This window comes from Otolemur garnettii, unplaced genomic scaffold, assembly GCF_000181295.1.
Source record: "Otolemur garnettii isolate 467f Iridium unplaced genomic scaffold, OtoGar3 scaffold00217, whole genome shotgun sequence".
Classification (NCBI taxonomy): Eukaryota; Metazoa; Chordata; class Mammalia; order Primates; family Galagidae; genus Otolemur; species Otolemur garnettii.
In genome coordinates this window covers 900,571-921,470 of record NW_003852612.1, presented here as the reverse complement: position 1 = coordinate 921,470, position 20,900 = coordinate 900,571, and the positions used below count along the sequence as shown (strand labels likewise).

The window sequence follows — 20,900 nt, the reverse complement described above, 5'->3', positions numbered from 1 at the left end:
AGGCTGTCCAGCTGCTAGGGGTTGCCTGCATTCCTCAGCTCCTGGCCCCTTGATCTATCTTCAAGACCAAAAATGACAGACCAGGTCCTTCTCACCTTGTACCACTCTGCTTTCTCTCTCTATAGTCACTTCTTTCTCTGACTCTGTTCTGCCTTCTTCCTTTTCCACTTTTAACGACCCTTGTGCTCACATTGGGCCCACTGTGATAATCTAAGATAATCTTCCTATTTTAAAGCCAGCTGATTAGCAACCTTAATTCCACCTGCAACCTTTATTCTCCTTTGCTATGCAACCTAACCTATTTACCCGTTTCAGGACTCAGATGGGAATGTCATTGGGCGGGGGCACTATTATTCTGCTACCACACTATGCGAAAATAAAACACAGAAGAGAATTTAACAACCATAAACACAGGACCAGTGAGCTGTGGGATACCTTCAAGTGGGCCACTATACATGTAATTGGAATCCCAGGGGAGAGGCAGAGGTGGGACAGGAAAAAACGTATTTGAAGTACTAATGGCCAAAACACTTCAAATTTTATGAAAACTGTGAACGCAAACATCTAAGCAGTTCAGTGAATTCTACATGCAGGAAACACAAAGAAAACGATGTGGAGGCACGTCATAATTAAATTATCCCAAACTGCTGAAACAGTAAAAAGATACCTTCTATACACAAGCAGGGATGACAGCACATTTCTCATGAGAAACAACGCAAGTGGGGAGATGGGAGGCACATTTTCAGTAGCGAGAGAAAAACATTTTTAACCTCAAAGTCTTTACCCAGCAAGTCTATCTTTCAAAAATGAAGGTGAAATAATGGCCTCCATATTCAAAAGCTGAAGGAATTCCTCACCAGGAGGTGCAAACTGTAGGAAATGTTAGGGGGAGGCCCACAGGCGACGTAAAATCATACTCCATGAGAATGTGGATCCCACAAGGGAATGAAAAGCACCGTGGTGACTATGGGGGTAAATATGTTCTTTGTCCTGTAGTTTAAATCTTTTCAAAAGCTATGACTGTTTAAGTAAAAATAATAACCATGTATTATGGGATGTATAATGGCATATAGGAGTAAAATATGTAACAAGCGTAGTGAAAAGTTCCAGAAAGAAGAAATGACTTATGATTTCCTAAGGTCTTTATATTAGCCGTGAAGGCGTAAGGTATCGCTTAACGTAGGCTAGGAGAAGTCACGTGCCATGAGCCCTAAAGCAATTCCTACACGTGAAGAAAGAGAGAAAGATTTTTACTAATAAACCAACAAAGGAGATAGGATGGAATCACTAACAACAAAAAACTTAATCCAAAGAAGATAGGAAAAGAGGAAATGGACAGATGGGACCCACAGAAAATCAGACAGACTTAAACCTAAGTCTACCGATAGTCAAATGGTATAAATAAAGCTTGCCAGATTGGATAAAAAGCCAGACCCAACTGTATGCCTGAAAAAAAACCATGTACTTAAAATATAAAGACACCAGTAAGTTAAAGGATGGAAAAAAGATACATCATATTGATAATAATCTCAATAAAGCTGGAGTGACTATATCAAAGATTTTAGAACAAAAACTAGTGTTATTAGAGATAAAGAAGGTCATTTCCTAATGATAGAGAGGTCATTTCTTTAAAGGGATATAACAGGCTCAGTGTCTGTAGCACAGTGGTTAAGGCACCAGCCACATACAGCAAGGCTGGCAGGTTTGAACCCAGCCCAGGCCAGCTAAACAATGACAACTGCAACAAAAAATAGCCACGCATTGTGGTGGGCGCCTATAGTCTCAGCTAGTTGCGCGGCTGAGGCAAGAGAATCACTTAAGCCCAAGAGTTTGAGGTTGCTATGAGTTAGTTGCAACACCACAGCACTCTACCAAGGGCGACATAGTAAGACTCTGTCTCCAAAAAGAAAGACATAACAATCCTAAATATTTATGCTTCTAATAACAGAGCTTCAACGTACATTTTGAAAATTGATAGAAATATAAGGAGAAGATAGACACACCTACAATTATTGGTCAAGATTTCAAAAACCCTCTGTGAATAACTGATGAACCAAGTATGAAAATAGATAAGGATATTGGAGGTTTGAACAAAACTATCAATGAACTAAATCTAATGGGCTTTTACAGAACTCCCCACTCAACCACAGCAGAATAATTTTTCTTAGTGTACACAGGACAGTTACCAAGATAGACCATATTCTGGGCCCAAAACAACTTTTAATAGCTTGAAAGCATTCAAGTCATACAACATGGGTTCTGTGACCATAATGAAATTAAATTAGGAATCAATAACAGAAAGATCTCTGGAAAATCCCCCCAAATTTAGAACCTGCCACACTTGTAAATAACCCATAGGTCAAGGAAGATACCCAGTGGGAAATTAGAAGGTATTTTGAACTGAGTAAAAATGAGAACACAACATACCAAACTTTTGGAAGGCCTCTAGCACTAAACACTGTGGGAAACTTTTAGGGAAAAAAGACCAGATCAAAGCCAAAATCAGCAGAGGAAAAGAAATAATAAAGATCAGAGTGGAAATCAGTGAAATACAAGTTGGCAAACTACAGCGCGTGGACTGGCTACCTGTTTTTGTAAAGAAACACAACCATTTCTTTTCATTCAGACTGTCTGTGGCTGCTTTTGCAGTATGACAGCAGAGTAGGGTAGTTGTGACTGAGACTATATGACCTGAAATCCCCAAATGTTTACTCTCTGGCCCTTTAAAAATGTTTTCTAAAGAGAGAGAGAAAAAAAGACAATATCAGAAAAAATAAAAAGCCTCTAGCAAGATTGCTCCATGAAAAAAGAGACAAGGCAAAAATTACTAACATCAGGAGTGGGACAGGTGATATAACTAGAGGTAATTTACACATTAGAAAGATAATAAAGGAATATTGTGAACAACTTTCTGCGAATCCCCTCAATAACTCATGTGAAATGGACAAATTCCTTGAAGGACACAACTAGTACAGTTCCCTCCAGAAGTAGGTGTGCATATTAAAAATATTAAATTTGTTATTAAAAACCACAAAGAGAACTGTAAGCCTAAGTGGCTGCACTAGTAAATCCTCCCAAGTATTTAAGGAAGAAAAATAGCAATTCTATTCCAACTTCCAAAAAGTTGAAAAATTAAAATACTTAACAGCTTATTCTGTGAGTCCAGCTTTACACTGATAGCAAAATCAGAGATTATAGGAAAAGAAACTGCAGACCAATATCCCTCATGAATATACAAAAAAAAAATTCTTTAAAAGATTTTAGCAAATCAAAGCAACAATACATAAAAAAGATAGTACATCATTACCAAGTGGGATTTATCCCATGAATGTAAGTCTGGTTTCATATTTGAAAATTCATTAATATACTTACTTCATCACATTAGCTCACTAAAAAAATTATTTCATCATTATAGTAAATGTATTAAAGACATCAGGCAAAATCTAACATCTAGTCCTGATTAAAAATAACTCAGCAGCCAACTAGTTTTCCACAAAGGTACCAAGAATATACACTGGTGAAAGACATCCTTTCAATAAATGGTGCTGGGAAAACTGGATATCTTTATGCAGAAGAATGAAACTAGACCCTTCCTTCTCACCATAAATAAAATTCAACTCAAAATAGATTAAAGATTTAAATGTGAGACTTAAAACTATAAAACTACTAGAAGAAAACATTGGGGAAACATTATGATGTAGACCAAGGGTTAATGGCTCCCATAAGCACGGGCATTAAAACCAAAAAGAGACAAATGGGACTATATTAAATTTGGCAAAGGAACCAACACAGTGAAGAGACACCCTGTTAAACAGGGGAAAATATTTGTAAACTATTCATCTGACAAAGGGTTAATATCCAGAATATTCACGGAAATCCAACAACTCAACAGCAAAATAAACAATCCCATTAAAAAGTAGACAAAGGATTTGAATAGTCATTTCTCAAAAGAAGACATCAAGATGGCCAAAAGGTGTACCAAAAAAATGTTCAGTATCACTAATCATCAAGGAAATGCAAATCGAAACCACAATTAGATATCTTACCCCAGTTAGAATGGCTATTATCCAAAAGACAAAATAAATAAATAAATAAAAAAGATGCTGGCAAGGATGCAGAGAAAAGGGAAGTCTTCAGAACTGCTGGCGGGAATGTAAACTAGTATAGTCACTGTGGATAATGTAGAGATTTCTCAAAAAACTAAAAATAGTACTACCATGTAATCCAGCAATCCCACTACTGGGTATTTATTAAAGAAAAGGGAATCACTATGTCAAAGGATACCTGAACTCCTTAGTTATTGCAGCACTATTCCTAATAGCAAAGATACAGGGTCATCCAACAAATGACTGGATAAAGAAAATGTGGTATAGATATACAATGGAATATTATTTGGCCATAAAAAAGAATGAAGTCATCATTTGCAATAATGTGGAGGATGGAATGGGAGGTCGTTACGTGTGTTAAGTAAAATAAGCTAGACATAGGCAAATATCATATGTTCTTACTCATATGTGGGAACTAATAAAAAGGTTGGTTTCCTGGAGGCAGAGAGTAGAACAGTGGTTACCAGAAGCTGAGGATAGGAGAAGGGGAAATGAGGAGAGGCTGGTTAATGGGCACCTACAGGTAGATAGAATAAGTCCTAATTTTTGTGTGTGTGTGTGTGTGACAGAGGCTCACTTTGTCACCCTGGTACAGTGCCATGGCGTCATAGCTCACAGCAACCTCAAACTCTTGGGCTCAAACTATTCTCTTGCCTCAGCCTCCCAAGTAGCTAGGACAACAGGTGCCTACCACAACGCCCAGCTATTTTTAGAGACAAGGTCTTGCTCTGGCTCAGGCTGGTCTCAAACCTGTGAGCTCAGGCAATCCACCCACCTCGGCCTCCCAGAATGCTAGGATTATAGGTGTGAGCCACATAAGCTCTAATTTTTGATAGCGTAGAGTGACAATAGTTAATAGTAATGTATTGTATATTTCAGAATGGTTAGAAGAGAAGACTTGAAAATGTTCCCAACACATTGAAATGATAAATACTCAAGGTGACAGATATCTTAAACACCCTGGCTAGATCATCGCACATCCTATGCATGTAACAAAATATTACATGTATCCCAAAAATATGTACAAATATTATATATTTTTTAAAAACTCTCAGCAAATTGGGAACATAAAAGAACCTTCCTCAACCTGATAAGGGACATCTACAAAAACCCTACAGCAGATACCCTTAGTGGTGAAAAATGGAAGAATGCCTTTGCCCTAAGATCAGGAATAAGACAAGAATGTCCCCTCTCAGCTCTTCTGTTCAGCATTGTATTTGAGACTCTGGTCAGTGCCATTAGACAAGAAAAAAGAAATAAAAGGTATCCAGATTGGAAAGGAAGAAGAAGAACTGTCTTTATTTGTCTTTATTGTCTATATCGCATGTTCACTTATGGAGGGGCACTGGTATGAGAAAGGACAGACTTTTCAACAAATGGAACTGGCACAGCCATATGCAGAAGAATGAATTTCAGTTGTACCCTGAGCCAGGTACAAAACTTAACCATAGATAGAACCACATGTAAACCTTAAAACTGTGAAACTTCTAAAAGAAAACCTAGGAGAAAACTTTTATAACTTTGGATTAAACAACACTTTCTTAGATTCAGCACCGGAAGCACACTCAAGAAAAGAAAAAAAATTGAAATGGGACTTTGCAAAATTCAAGACTTCTGCTCTTGGAAACATACTGTTACTAAAATGAATAAAAAGACATGGAGAAATCTTTGCAAAGCATGTATCTGTTAAAGACTTTGTATCTAGAATATATGAAGAACTCTCAAAACGTAATGGAAAATAAACGGCCCATTTAAAAAATGGACAAAATTTGAACAGATGTTTCACCCAAGAAGTTACACAGATGACAGTCAAGTATGTAAAAAGATGTTCAACATTATCAGCCATTTGAGAAATGCAAATTCAAACACACTGTTGTATCCCTACACGCCTATGAGAATGGCTAAAAATAATAGAGCATTGACGATGAGGGGGAGGAACTGGAATCTCTGTGCTGCCAGTAGGAATGCAAAATGGTGCAATCACTTTGAAAAACAGTTTGTGGCTGTTTCCTAAAAAGTTATGCACATATAAAAATGTACATAAACAAATATACATACATACATAAATACCTAAAAAGTTAGACATATGGGCTCAGAGAACATGGGGCAGGACCCTGGGCAGGGGCACAGCTGGGCATGAGGGTATCTGCCAATCTTATGGGCAGGACAGATCCAATTTTTGGATCTGAAGCTTGGGTAGTCCGCTTTAGGGAAAAGAATTTAAAAATGAGGAATTCGAGATTAAGTATGAAAGTGAGTATTTAGGACAAGCAAGTAACCACAGCATATTGCCAGAACTGTGGATCTTATCTTCTGAGTGGTCTTAAGATGCCCTTCTACAAATGCTTATGCAGAAAAGATTCCTGATGGCATCTGGTGTCTCCTCCCCACCTAGGACACTCATCCCCTTCAGCTGTCCTAGGCCAGGTGGTGTGCAGAGCCACTGTCCCCAAGTCTGAGCTGCTCCTGGGTGGCAGCCTCAGGGGCAGTGTCCAAGCAAGCAGGGTTCGTCTGTGTGGTGAGGAGCTCCAGAAGGCATCTCGGGGCCTTGAACAGTTCTCCACCCCTGCGTGCCACCCGCAGGGAGGATGAGGATGGGGGTGCAGATGCACCCCCTTCCCATGCTCCAGCCCTCAGAGCAGCCTCCTTGGTTTCCTCGGTTCTCAGCTGAGGGATGGCAGGAGGGAACATGGGCTAAGTAGAAGCCCAGAGCCCAGACCTTGAATCCCTGGCTCCACCCCTCACTAGCTGTGTGAGTACAGGCAGGTTACTTACTCTGTGCCTCAGTTTCCTCACCCGTAAAATGTAGAAGTTAACAGTATGTCCCTCAGAGAGTCATTGTGAAGATTAAAGGCAGGTGTGTGCGTCAGCTTTGCTCACCAGGAGAGGTGGCGGCACCAAGCTGTCACTCAGTAAGCACTGCTCCTGTCTGGTCCCCGTCCTGGGTGGCAGGCTCCAGCGAGGTCCCTGGACCTTACAGTGCTCCCTGCCTGCCCTCCCATACTCCAGGAACACAGGTCTCTGGGACTCACATCCCACCAGCAGATGATCCTGGATTGAGTCTGTGAGACCTTAGGCAAGTAACGGTGAACTATATATTATGGATTTGGGGGTGCAGTGCATAAAGATAAGCTTGTTCTGGAAAATTCCCTAAGTTACCCATCAAGATCAGTATAAATGATTTTATGTACATCCCAAAGATTAATTTGCTTACATGTGAAAACTTGTGAATTGCTAAAACTACCATAGGGGAAAAGTCCCTTCATAAATAGCTGTCAGAGTGTTCCTGTCCTTCTGCGCTTGGCCATCAACATAGTATCTAGTTGTGAGTAGGAACAGGTGAGGATGCCATGGCGGCGCTGTGCTTCATTCTGGCTTAACATCCCGCCTCTGTCACACTGATGCACATGGATGTTGGTCTTACCTTCAGGACGGCGCAGGAGGCCGCTGTGTCAGAGCCAAAGTCAAAAGCACGTGGTGACATTGAAGTGTGCAGTTGAGGTGGGCAAAGCTGATTTAAAACCACACTTCAAGGCCACTCTGGGGTACCGAACTTATCTGAGCTGGTCTGAAATGTGCATGTTTTTTCCTGATAGTTCCCTGGGATGCTTTGAATTAATTCTCTTTTGATAATGGAAAAAGTTACAAGTGAGACTAAGGGAGAAAAGAAAAGCCTGTATGAGGTGGGAAAAGTCTGGGCTGGGAGGTCTTGACAGCACCCCCAGCCCCTGGGGAGTAATGCGGCCAGGCTGGGGCTGGAGCCTGCACAGGGACCCCGTGGTAAGCCTGTGTCTCCCTGTCTTGCAGGTGGTGCCGGGGAGCGGGAGAAGGTGCCGGCCAATCCAGAGGCGCTCCTGCTGATGGCCAGCTCCCAGCGTGACATGGAGGACTGGGTGCAGGCCATCCGCCGGGTCATCTGGGCCCCGCTTGGCGGAGGTACTACCCGTAGCTCGCGTGCCCGCCCTGTAGAACCCTTGCCTCCAGGTAATCATGGCCCCTTTCGCCTGGGACTTGCTGCTGTGTCCTGTGCTGCTTCTGGCAAGCTGGTCCTTCTGCCACCAGCCCTCAAGAGTCACCCCTCCCCTCAGTGCACTGACCAGGCCCTGGCAGGAGAAGTCAGGCCCACTTTTCAAAAACATGCCCTCCTCCTGCCAGAGGCCTGGGGCTCAGGCTGCTGGATGTGAGGTGGGTGTGAGGGGGTCTGTTCAGACAGGGGCATATCAGATGTCTAGGCCGGCTGCAGCCACACGGGGACAATGCCCTGGTCCCCAAACCCACTTTGTATCCCTGATCTGAAAGCAACAGTTGCTATTTACTCACTTTCTCTTTTATTTAAAAACATTTACTGGGTGCCTAAAATGTACAGGGTCTGCTGCTCCAGCCATGAGGGATTCAGTGGTAAACAAATGCCCCGTGCCTCCACCCTTCCCTCATCTTCATCTCTGTTGGAGAGAGACAGTGGACAAGGACATGGGTCTTGTGATAGTCACAGTGAGAAATTCAAAGAGACAAAGTAACCCTCAGTGAGAGGACAGACGGGATGTTGTTAGGTGGAGTGGCCCAGAGGCTTAATGAAATGACAAGGCAGCCAGGGGCACACTGGGGAAAAGCATCCTGGCATAGGACTGGCCCCTGCAAAGGCCCTGAGGTAGGATTGAGCTAGAAGAACATGAGGCATATTAGGAAGGCCAGTGGGTCTGAGGGAGTAAATTCAGGGAGAGTGGGAGGGTCTGGGTGAGAGAAGAGACTTCCTGGGCCATGGGGCCATGGCAGGGATTTCAGATTTTGTTCTAAATGCAGTGGAACACTAGGAGGGCTCTAAGCAGGAGATGCACAGGACCTGACTTAAGATTTACAAAAAGGGAGGCTTGGTGCCTGTGGCTCAAGTGACTAAGGCGCCAGCCACATATACCTAAGGTAGCGGGTTCGAATCCAGCCCAGGCCCGCCAAACAACAATGACGGCTATAACCAAAAAAAAAAAAAAAAAAAAAAAAAAAAGCCAGGCATTGTGGCGGGCGCCAGTGGTCCCAGCTACTTGGGAGGCAGAGGCAGGAGACTCGCTTGCTTGAGCCCAGGAGCTGGAGGTTGCTGTGAGCTGTGATGCCACTGCACTCTACCCAGGGGGACAGCTTGAGGCTCTGTCTCAAAAAAAAAAAAGGGTGTTCTGGCCACTGCATGAGGGAAAGGCCACAGAGGACCAGCAGTGTACACACCAGGCTGGGATGGTCATGGGGCAGTGCTAATGGGCTGAGAGTGGTCAGCTGCAGAAGTGTTCCAAAAATGGCTGCCAGGTTTTGCCCATGGTCTGGACATGGGGTGCGAAAGGAAGAGAAGATGTCTCCCAGCCATTCAGTTGCTATCTCTGTAGGCTGATGCCCAGATGAAGTTATCATGAAGAGAGGTTTTATAAGGGGATCACCATGCTGAAGGGGGCCAGCACACCAACTCCGTGGTCAGTGGGGACACCAGGAGCCTGAATGCTGGCTGGGCTCTGACTGCACAGCCAGGGATGTCCTCTTTCTCCCTATGGAGTTTGGCGCACAGTTCAGGCAAGAGCAGACCCTCACATTCAGAGCCCATCTCCTGGCCTCAAGGCTCTTTGGCCAAGCCCCTTCCTTCACTCCTCACCTCACCATCTCTCCTCTCCTCTCCTGTGCTGTGGCTGCCTGACCACCTTTCATTGAATCCTAAATCTTTTGCACAGCAGGGCCAATATAATGTTGAAGGTATTCTCCTGAGCTTCATAAGTGGTATCGCACTGTCAGTCACAGCCTCCCTGACCCTTTGTGATTGTAGCACATTTGACCTTCAGCCCGAGCTTAGTGGGCTGGGCAGACCTGCACCCACACAGGGATTTCTGCTGCCTTCCAGAGGCTTCCTATGGTGCCTGGTTGTTGAATGTGAACTGGTGGAAGAGAATGGAGCCCAAAGGGAGAATTGTGCAGAGCTGGACTCTGATTGATGACAGATGGTATCTTTGGGCACCAGAGAAAGGAGAAACGCCATTGTTATGATCTTAAAGTAGAGAAAGATTTTGCAAATGAGTTATAAAAAGCTCTAATCTACTAGGGAAAGATTGATAAATGCATCGTACAACACAAAATGAACACCCATTCTTTAAAAAGTAGATTAAGAGAATGAAAAGACAAGCTATCCATTAGGAGAAGGTGTTTGCAATAAGTACCCCCATCAGACAACTCACTCCCCAGACTCTCTCACACCAACAAGGCAAAGACAGACAAGCCAGCAGAAACTTAGGCAAGAGACTTGAACTTCCCCAAGAAAGTAATCCTCATAACTGATGAACACAGGCAACGGTGCTCAGCCTCATTGGTAATCAGGGAAATGCAAGTTAAACCACAATGTGATACGTCACCACACCCACCACGATGACTAAGTGAAAAAGACAGTTTCAAGTGATGATGAAGACAGAGCTACAGAAACTTGCACAGATTGCTGGGGAAACTGTGTGGCCCTATCTGTTGAAGTTGACGCTGTGCACACCTGTGTCCCAGCAATTCCATACGAGACATGTCACAAGTACAAGTGTGCACAGGTACACAGGAGACTTGGACGCTTCGGGTGTTGATAGCCTGACGCTGCTCTCAGTGCCCAGCAACCAGACAGTGGATGAATAACTGTGATTCACTCCTGGAGTGAGAAGCCCTAAAACAAGGAGAATGGGTCAAGTACAGCCCCACCAACCACATGTGTGAATATTAAAAACAACGCAGGACTACAGAAAAGGTCATCCTGTATGATTCTATTTATATGAAGTCAAAATACAGGACAGAAGTAAACTATATTATTTGTGGATAGATAAGCAGAAAAAAAAAATGCCTTAAAAGTCAGGGTGGTAGGGAGGAGGGAAGAGGCATAGGTTTCTGGAATGTTCTCTAGCTTGACTTGGATAGTAGTGACACAGGTGTTCCTTCTACAATAAACGTGCTCATCTGCACATTTATGTGTTACATACTTTTCTGAATGCGTGTGTAGTTCACTACATAAAGATAAAAAATAATAAAGAAGAGAAAGTAGGTGTCTGAGAGGCTGGGCAACTTGCCCAAGGCAATACAGCCAGCTGGAGCAGAGCTGAGAAACGGAGGCGGATGTTCTGACCCTAAAGGCTGTGCTTCGTCCTGGCCCGTTCAAGAGCAGCACCGGGCCATGCACCCAGTGGGCCTGGATCTACTGGCCACAAGTTTGTCTCCCTCTCTGCCTGTTCAGAATGGGGACCCTCAGCAGAATTGCACATGGAACCCAGACCCACCCTTCCCCGGGCCCAGTGTTTAGCTGCCTTCCTGGCCTGTGTGCTGAAGAACTACGAGCATTAGAACAGGAACTGCCATCAAAGGCGCTTATCTCCTTTCTACCAGACGTACAGCGGAAATGCAGAAATCCTAGGAGTTAGCAATGCTGGACGTGTCTGGGCAAGCATGGCGCTCGCAGGTGGGCTTAGTCAGCCCCTGAAGGTTTCCTGGCAGAGCTGTTATTAGCTGGGGTCCCCTGGAAAGGAGGCTTAGAGGATCAGTCCTTCTCTCGCTGTTTCAGAGGGAAGCCAGAGAGCCCTTCACAGCGTGTTTGTTCTGCAGCGGGCAGTGTGCCTGCTGCTGGTGGGCCCTTCTCTATGGGAGGACAGGGCCAGGGTGGTGGTCAGGGGAGCCTGTCACTGCTGATGGCCCAGGTAGGGGGCACATTCATTCTGTCACTCGTTCAGCTAGTCTGGGACTGGGGAGATAACAGGGAGCAGGACAGACAAGGCCCCTGCCCTGTGAGCTCATGTGCCAGTAGAGATGCAGGTGACCATGACGCTGAGTGAGCCCACTGTAAGTAAGATGGTGCTGGGTGAGGCAGAGACAGAGGTGGCAGGGAGGGCAAGCAGGAGTGACTAGAGTCTGAGTTTGGTGACTTTCAAGTAAAGGAGATGAAAGGGTGGATTACGGCACAGGCAGAGGCAGGCAGTCATTTGGAAGAACAGCAAGGACGCCAGTGTGACCCAAGGAAAGCCGCCAAAGAGGAGGGAGGAGAGTTGCCAGAGAGGGAGTGGAGCCTTGTCATCATGGTGGGGCCTCATAGTTTGAATAGAGAAATGAGAGCGCCTGACCCAGGTCCGACCAGGCTCCCTCTGCTGCTGTGCTGAGAACAGACCAAAAGAGGATGAGGAGGGAGGGCGGCCAGTTACCAGCTCCTTACACAATAGTGTAGTTGGGAGTGAGGCAGCCTGCCCCCAAAGGTGGTGGCAACAAAAAGTCACTGAATCCTTGATTTATTCTGAAGGTAGAGTCAGTGGTATTCTCTAGTATTCTCTAGCTGGGATGGACGAGAAGTATGAGAGAATGGATGAGAGAAGTTAAGGGTAATTCCAGGGTGTTTCCATCTAAGCAACTGGAAGGATGGATTAATCGTTAACTGAGATAGCAAGACCACAAGAAGTGCAATCATTTGAAAGGAAGACTGTAGTTTGAGATACATACTAAATATTCAAGTTTAGATGTCAAGTGGGTAGGTAGGTATTTGTCTGGGGGGAGGGTACTGTTTTTTGTTTGGTTTGGTTTTTTGAGACAGAGTCACATTTTATCATCTGGGTAGAGCACCGTGGCATCACAGCTCACAATAACCTCAAACTCTTGAGCTCAAGCAATCCTGTTGCCTTAGACTCCTGAGGAGCTGGGACTATAGGTGCCTATCACAATGCCTGGCTAGTTTTTCTATTTATAGTAGAGTTTGGGTCTCAGGCTGGCTGGTCTCAAACTCCTGAGCTCAAGTGATCTACCTGCCTCGGCCTCCCAGAGAGTTAGGATTACAGGTTTGAGCCGGGTACCTGGCCAGTAGGTAGGCTTTTAAATCTAGAGGTTAGAGGAGAGGACTAGGCTAGAGAGGGAATTTGGGGAGCCACTGGCACATAGATGGGGTTTGAAGTCATGAAGCTGGATGAGATAGCAGGAGTGAGTGGGAGAACAGCAGAGGGGCTGGGAAGGATAGCCCTGAGAGGAAGGGGAGCCAGGAGCCACGGGGGCCCAAGTCAAGAGAAGCAGCAGCAGCAGGTATCCACTGCAGCAAGTGCTGCTGGTAGGTCAGCCAGAGGGTGACTGAAGTTGAGCACATACATTGCTGAATTGAGCGAGGGTGGCTTTGGTAGAGTGCTGGGGCACAGCCTGGTGAGCGTGGGCATCAGAGGGGATAACAGGAGGGAGGTGGAGCGTGAGCACAGCTCACTCTTCCAAGAAGTTTGCTATAACGCGACAGAGAGGAATGGGACAGCAGCTGGAGGGGAGAGTCAGGTAAAGAGGTGGTTTGTTTATTTTTTAGGTTGGAAGACCAAACAGCATTACAAAAGATTGATGATTCAGAAGGAAGAGAGAATTCTTCCTGGAACACCAATATCTCCTTAGATACAGATGTAAAAATCATCACAAAATGCCAACACAGTGAATCCAAATAATTATACACTATAATCAAATGAGATGTATCCCAAGAATGCAAGGGTAAAATAACATCTGCAAATCAATTAGTGTGATATACCAATAAAGGACAAAAACTCGTAGTCATCTTAGGCTTAGTAAAAGCATTTGATAAAATCCAGCACCATTTAATGATAAAAATATTTCCCAAAACTAAGACTGGAAGGGAACTTAACCTGATAAAGGCAATCTACAAACCCCCCACAGATAATATCATACTTAATAGAGGAAAACTGGATGCTTTTCTTCCAAGATCAGGAACAAGACAAGGATTCTTTTTTTTTTGGCCGTGGCTGGGTTTGAACCCGCCACCTCCAGCATGTGGAGCCGGCGTCCTACTCCTTTGAGCCACAGGTGCTGCCAAGGATTCTTGCCTTTATCTCTTCTAATCTGCTTTGTACTGGAGGTTCTAGCCAAGGCAAGATAATGGAGGAGAAAATGCAGCCAGATTGGAAAGGAAGATGTTTAAGTATCTCTATTTGCAGATGATATGGTCATGTACATCAAAAAGCCTAAGAAATATGCTAAAAAACTATTAGAGCTAATAGCAAATTCAGTAAGTTTGCAGGTTATAAAGTCAATATATATACAAATTAATTGTCCATGTGTACAGTAGCCATAAGCAAACTGAAATGAAATTAAGAAAATTTCATTTACAATAATCCAAGAGAATAAAATACTTTAGGGATAAATTTAACAAAAGAAGGGCAACAGTTATACTCTGAAAATAACAAAGCATTGTTGAAAGAAATTGAAAGATCTAGATAAGTGGAAAGACATCTCATGTTCATGGATCAGAAGACTTGATGTTATTCCAAACTGACCTCTTAACTTCCATACCTAGTTCAGGGAAAGTGGCCCCAGGAGGACACATGGGGCAGCACTTCCTTGCCAGCTCTTTTTGAGAGGAGAGAAAAGGGAGACAAGAGTCATGGTGTCCCCAGGGATGCCTTGGCATCTGGAGGATGGTTGGACTTGTACATTCCTTGTCTGGCTTTCTGGAGAGATTTGCAAGCCCCTCAAAGCCTGGAGTTTCTGTGCATGGGAAGGGACGTCGCCAAACTCATAGAATTAAGGTGAGAGGGGAGGTAGAGTGAAGCTTTGGCAACAGGTTTAGGTCTGGGCGTGATCTGTTTCTGTCACTAGCTTGCTAAGTGACCCTGGGCACACCTCCTCCCTCTGTGTACCTCTGAGTCCCGGTTTGCAAAATGGGAAGAATAACGTGGAGAAAATCAGCATACAATACTCAACCCTCTCTCAGTACTAAGTAGTTATTATTCCAAAACTACTTCTTCATTCAGTAAATGCTTACTGAGTATCTGTCCTACGCAGGCAGAGGACGCAGCAGAGATGAAAACAGTGTTCAGCGTACAGTTCAGTGGCATTCAGTACATGACATTGTTGTTGCAATCAGCACCACCATCCATCTCCAGAACTCTTTCATCTTTCCAACTCTGTACCCATTAAACGGTAACTCCCTACTTCTTCCTTCCTTCCTCTGGCCGTAGGCAACTACCATTCTACTTTCTGTCTTTATGGATTTGACGGCTCTAAGTACCAAACATTATCCTTTTCTGACTGGGTTATTTCACTTTGCGTAATGTCCTCAAGTCTCATCCATACTGCAGCATGTGCCAGAATTTCCTTCCATTTTAAGGCCAGATACTTTGACATTGTAAGGATACACTTCATTTCATTTATCCATCCTACTCATGGACGCTTAGGTTGCTTCCCTGTTTTAGCTATTATGAATAATGCTGCTGTGACTGTCAGTGTGCCGATGTCTCTGAGAGTCCCTGCTTTTATTTCTTTTGGTATATACCCAGGAGTGGGGTTGCTACATCATAGGATAATTCTAGTTTTAATTTTTCGAGGAATCTGCATGCCATTTCCTCAGTGGTTGCCCTATTTTATAGCTCTACTGGCAGTGTACAGTGCTCCAGTTTCTGCCTATCTTTGTCAACACCTTTTGTTTTCTGTTTTTGTTTTTGTCTTCATGATAGCCATCCTACTGGATGTGAAGTGGTATCTCATTGTTAGACAACGTGTAGCAAGAGGGGAGAGAGTGAGCTGGAAGGACATCCAGTGGAAGTGTGCCAGAGGGGGGTCACAGATTGGGCATGAGCAGGGGGACATCTGATATGATCTAGAACTAGAGCAGAGGCAGGTGGGCTGGAGGGAGTGATGGAGGGGGCCGCGGGGAACCAGAACGTAGAGGCCTCCTGGGCCCCTGTCAGGACTCTGGCGTTTACTCTTGAGTGAAATGGGGAGAGGGGCATTGGAGGGCTTTGAGCTGAGGCTCTTGTGATCCGATACATTGTTTGAGACCCCCTCGGACTGCTCACCATCAGGGGGCACAGGAAACCAGAAACATACTTGCAATAATCAAGAGACAAGAGAGCCCCTGCTGTCAATGGGGTGGGGTGGTGACAGTGACCAGATTCCAAATCTATTTTGTAAGTAGGACCCATAAGCTCTCTAGGGTATGGGTGTGAGGAGGGAGCAATGAGCCTGACTCCAGAGTGTCTGGCTGGACAGCTGGAGGATGGAGCTGTCAGACCCATAAGCTCTTGAGGGTGTGGGTGTGAGGAGGGAGCAAGGAAGGCTGACTCCAGGGTGTCTGGCTGGGCAGCTGAAGAACGGAGCTTTCATGAACTGAGAGGGGAAGACGCAGCACAGGGCAGGTTTGGGAGACTGTGGCAAGACCATAGCTCTGTTTGAACATGTTCGAGTCTGAGGTGTCTTTGAGTCATTAAAGCAGTGGAGATGCTGAGTGGGCAGATGGAGAGGAGTGTGGGGGCCTGGAAGTTAGTGCTCAGTAACTAGTAGTGTGGGAAGTATTCCACCCACAGGCCCCTGGGCACCACCAAGCACACACAGCCCAGAAGCTGTTGGTTCTTGCCGTCCTAGTGGCAGCACAGAGCAGCACTCCTGGGGCAAGGAGCCCAGCTGGAGAATGGTGTCCCTGCCCAGAGTGACCACAAAGGGCACAAGGGGCCAGGCAGCAGGCCTGGGGTGGTCATTGAACCCAAGTCTACCCTGGCCTGACAGTATGTGGCTCTCACAGGCCTCCGAAGACTTGACTCTCCCCCATAGGAGCTAATTCTCCTGCCCTTGTGAGGGGAAGGAAAAGGGGACATATACAGTTCTCTGAGGCCACTTGACATGGAGAAAAAATCCAACTTTGGGACAACTTGTGGGACATCAAGCAACCGTGTTAGGTAGTTGGCAGTGGTCACCATTTGGTGGGATGATGTTTCCAAACAGAAGCCTTGGAGGCACAATCAGATTCAGAGTGAAAGGTCACTGGACTCAGGCCAGACTGGTGGTGGTGGAGCCTGAGGTCCTAATGGACCACTTCTTCCCAGCACTGCGTGGTCCTTTTCTCTGCCAGGAGATTCAAGACAGAGTCTTATCTCCAGTTCCTGTGAATGTCAGCCTGCTTATGGCCTTTCTTGGCCCTTCCAGAAATGGAGAGAAAAACCTGTTGTTGGCCTGGGCTGGGCTTCAGGTCACTAAGCCATAGAAGGGGCACTTGAGCCCAATTCTGGTGCCTGTAACTATTCTAGTGGGCCCTGAGGGTGCACAAGCCTAGGTGGAGGCGGAGAGGTTCCCATATAGAGGGGAGGTGTGGCCTCTTCTGGGTGTAGGGAATGGTTCACAGCACCTTTGGACCTCCTTCCCTGCAGCCTTCAAGGCTGGCCCCCTACAAGAGCCCCAGAAGCCTAAAACCTTGTATCCACAAAGAGGGGAAATGACCTCCAGCTACAGCCCCTAATGATGGGACAGCCATGGAGGCTGGAGGCCAGCTGTTTACCAGGAGAACAAAGGCCAGAGCAGCTGCCTTATCTTGGGAGGGCCTAGCAAGGCAGCCAGGGTGATTTACAGAGGGCTGCTCATCACAGCTTCCTGCAAAGTTTAGGACACTTCAGCTGCCTTGCTGGTTCAGCTGCCTTGCTGCCTTCCTTGTTCCCTCCTAGCAGCTGTGATGAGAACTGCCTGCCAGTGTGGCCAGCCTGGCTTTAGTTTGTGCTAAATAGATAGAGCTCAGACCACAGGGTTAGAAAAGAGTTTGCCCTAGTTAGCACTAAGAAAGGGACAAACCCTTAGGAACCCTAGAGTTTCCCATGCTGTGCTCTGAGTCCCTACTGAGCCTGATATTAGCCCTGTGCATTCAGTCCCCTTATCCTCCTCTTTCAGGTGAGGAGACAGTGTCAGAAAGCCTCAAGTGATATGGCTGGGTCACAGTGTAAGTGGGAAGCTAGTGACCTAACCTAGGTCTGCTGGAGCCCAGAGCTCCAGTGCCAGATGCCTGGTCCAGAGACACCAGGAGGTCCTATGGTTGAGATCTCTGACTTTTAGCTTGTTCTAGGCAGCTTTGGAGGACTTCAGCCCGTGCTACTCTTAGACAAAGGGAGGGAGCTCACACTTACCATGGACTACTGTTGCCAGGTTTTTGATATAATCCAGAGGTACAGGCCCAGAGAGGTTCAGCAACTTGCTTAACAGCACACAGTGGGACTGGGAGCAGGGGCAGCTCATCAGAGGGCAACCCTGTCCATGGGTGCTACTGTCAAGTAGGTCTCACAGCACCATGCCCTCTAGAGCTGAGTTGTCTTAATTGGGGGGGGGCATAATTAAGACTGAGAACAGGTAGTCCTTGAGGTCCTAGACCTCAACTCCTGCCCCAGGCCTGCTGGACATAAAGCACAGAGAGAAGAGTCATCCAGGCTAAAAAGGTCAGCTGTTGCCAGGTTGCATGGGTGAGATGCCAGACCCTCAGGTTTTCAGCTCCCCAGCCCTGCCCCAACAGGGCATTTTCATGACTGTCACCACATACCCATCCCCAGCAGGCCCTGTGGCTAAAAACCACCCCAAGGTGGAGTGGGTACAGCAGTGCTGATCAGAGCTTTCTAAATGGGCACAGCTCTAGATTCTATCTGTCTGGGGAGCCTGGGTGGGGTGGAGGGTATAGACTGGCAGTTCTAATAATTCTGACCACACAGGTGGGGGGGAAACTGAGACTTGAAAGAGAGAAAGCGAGTCAGCGGCAGGGCCTTCCTGCCCTGCTGAGTTCCACCTGTACCCAGAGTGAGTAGTTGCCTCTACTGAGCCCTTGGTCCCTTCTCTTTAGTGTGGACAGGGCTGCTTAGACCTAGTGGGTCTCTGGGCCCTGGAGACACCCAAACCTGCAGCTGGTGGGTTTAGGGCAGAAGTTCCTTGGCTTATGGTGCCCTGGCAACGTGAACTGCCCTTCCCACCGTCACATTTACCTAAACTCTGGGAAGGGAGAAAACTGAGGGCTGCCCACGTACACTCAGTGTCAAGTCCAGGACTGGACAGCCTCACTGGCCTGGGGCACACAATTTAAGGGGGCAGCAAAAAACTTGGCAATCAAGATAAATCATTTATTGTATTATTTTTAAAATGAGGCCAGGTGCAGTGGGTCACCCCTGTAATCCAGGCACTCTGGGAGTCTGAGGTGAGGGGATTACTTGAGCTCAGGAGTTCGAGACCAGCTTAAGCAAGAGCGAGCCCTCCATCCCTGCTAACAAAACAAAACAAAACAAAACAAAACAAAACAGAAAAACTAGCTGGAGATGGTAGTGCAGCTACTTGAAAGGCTAGGGCAAAAGGATCTTGAACCCAGGAGTTTGAGGTTGCTATGAGCTACAGCGATGCCATGGCACTCTACCCAGGGTGACAGAGACTCGGCTTCAAAAAAAAAAAAAAATTTATATATATACACACACACTCATAAATAGATATATACACCCATTTTTTAAATGAAAATTGATGCCATTATACTAAGTTCCTATTGCTGCTCTAACAAATTGCCACAAATTTAGCAGCTTGAAACAACACAAAGTTATTCATTTCCAGTTCTAGAGACCAGAAGTCAGAATCAAGTCTTTAGGGCTGAAATCAAGGTGTGCACAGGGCTGGTTTCTTCTGAAGGTCCCCGGCAGAGCCTGGTCCTTGTCTCTCTCACCTTAGAGGATGCAGCACCGTCTCTCCATTCTCTGTTTCTGCCCTCGCCTCACTTCTGCCTTCCTCTTATAAGGACCCTTATGATTACATTGGCTTATCTAGGTAATCCAGAAAAATCTCTCCAGCCATCATCATGTCCACCAAATCCCTTTTACAGTATTAGGTAACATAGTCACAGGTTCCTGGAATTAGGATGGAGACCTCTTGGGGAAAAGGCATTATTCAGCTGAGCACATTCCTGATACACAAAATATGCAAATCTGAAATGAAGACAGATTTTTATATTTGTGTATAAGATTAGGGTGAGGGGTCTGAGACACTCATGATCTGTGCAAGTGCAGGGCTGATTGTCTTTATTTCAAATTTTGATATTTTATTCATCATGGATTTTTTGCCTTAATTTTTATTCTTAACATATTGCAGTAAAATATTTACCTTGGTTACTGAGGTTTGGGGTACCCCTTAAATTTTGCACCTGTTGTGAGTGCTGCTCGGTCTTCACCCTTCCCCAGATTCTGCTTAGAATGAGCAAGAGGTGTGACCTGGCCTTATATCCCCAGCTCGAAGATGGACCCCTAACCTGCTTCTGCAGTTTCCCCTCCCTTACAAACTTCTGCCCTGGGACCTCCAAACCCCCTTTTGGTGGCACCTAGCCCCCAGCATTGCCTCTCTGTCCACCTGGCCCCCGGTGGGCTGTGCTCCCCTTCCAGGCCCCCCTCCCCCAGGTCCTCATGCTTGGAAATATGGGATTGTGGTCTCTCCTTCCAATCCTACCTGGAAAAAGAACGCAAGCTTTGCAAAAAAACAATTTAGGTTTGAATAAAGATCTATCACTTACCAGAGGTATGACCTTAGGCAAATCATATAACCCAATGGGGATGTAAATACTTCTCCGGACTGCTCAAGGAAATACTGTATGTCAAGTCCAAATCATCCTCCCTGGCACTAGGGTGCTGCCTACGCAGGGCAGAGGTCAGGAGGGTCTGAGGTCCAGAGCCCCGACTCTGAAGCCAGCAGCCTGGCTTTAGACTCTGGCTCAGCACGCTGCCGTCCGGATCCAGTTAGCTACTCTTTCTGGGCCAACCCTGCCCTACCTGGATCACCTGCCTCGCAGGCTGAGGGCTGGCTGAATGGACGCTCTGCTGAGTGGACGGTCCTGGGCAAAGAGGAAGGGATTCCTGCGGTGCCTAATTGGGGGGAAGGAGGTCAGATGTTTGAAACGGAGCCCTTCCACGGGTTGACTTCGGGCGTGGCATCCCAGGCACTCACAAATCCCGGGCCCTCCCTCGCCCTCGGGTCCGGGCCCGGGGCGGCGCTGGCCGGGGCGGGCGGGCGGCGGGC

General features: G+C 46.2%; 1 protein-coding gene across 3 annotated transcripts in view; it reads left to right on the top strand.

The window, feature by feature from the left end:
- Positions 1-20,900, top strand: part of ARHGAP22 (Rho GTPase activating protein 22) — a 191,505-nt gene that overhangs the window by 153,502 nt on the left and 17,103 nt on the right. For 2 of the 3 annotated variants that reach the window (XM_003801648.3, XM_003801649.3), the window contains exon 4: positions 7,914-8,042. In XM_003801648.3, the coding sequence (XP_003801696.1) occupies positions 7,914-8,042 (129 nt within the window). Of the gene's footprint in view, positions 1-7,913; positions 8,091-20,900 lie in introns of all 3 variants that reach the window. The other variant, XM_023508008.1, reaches the window with a different exon arrangement.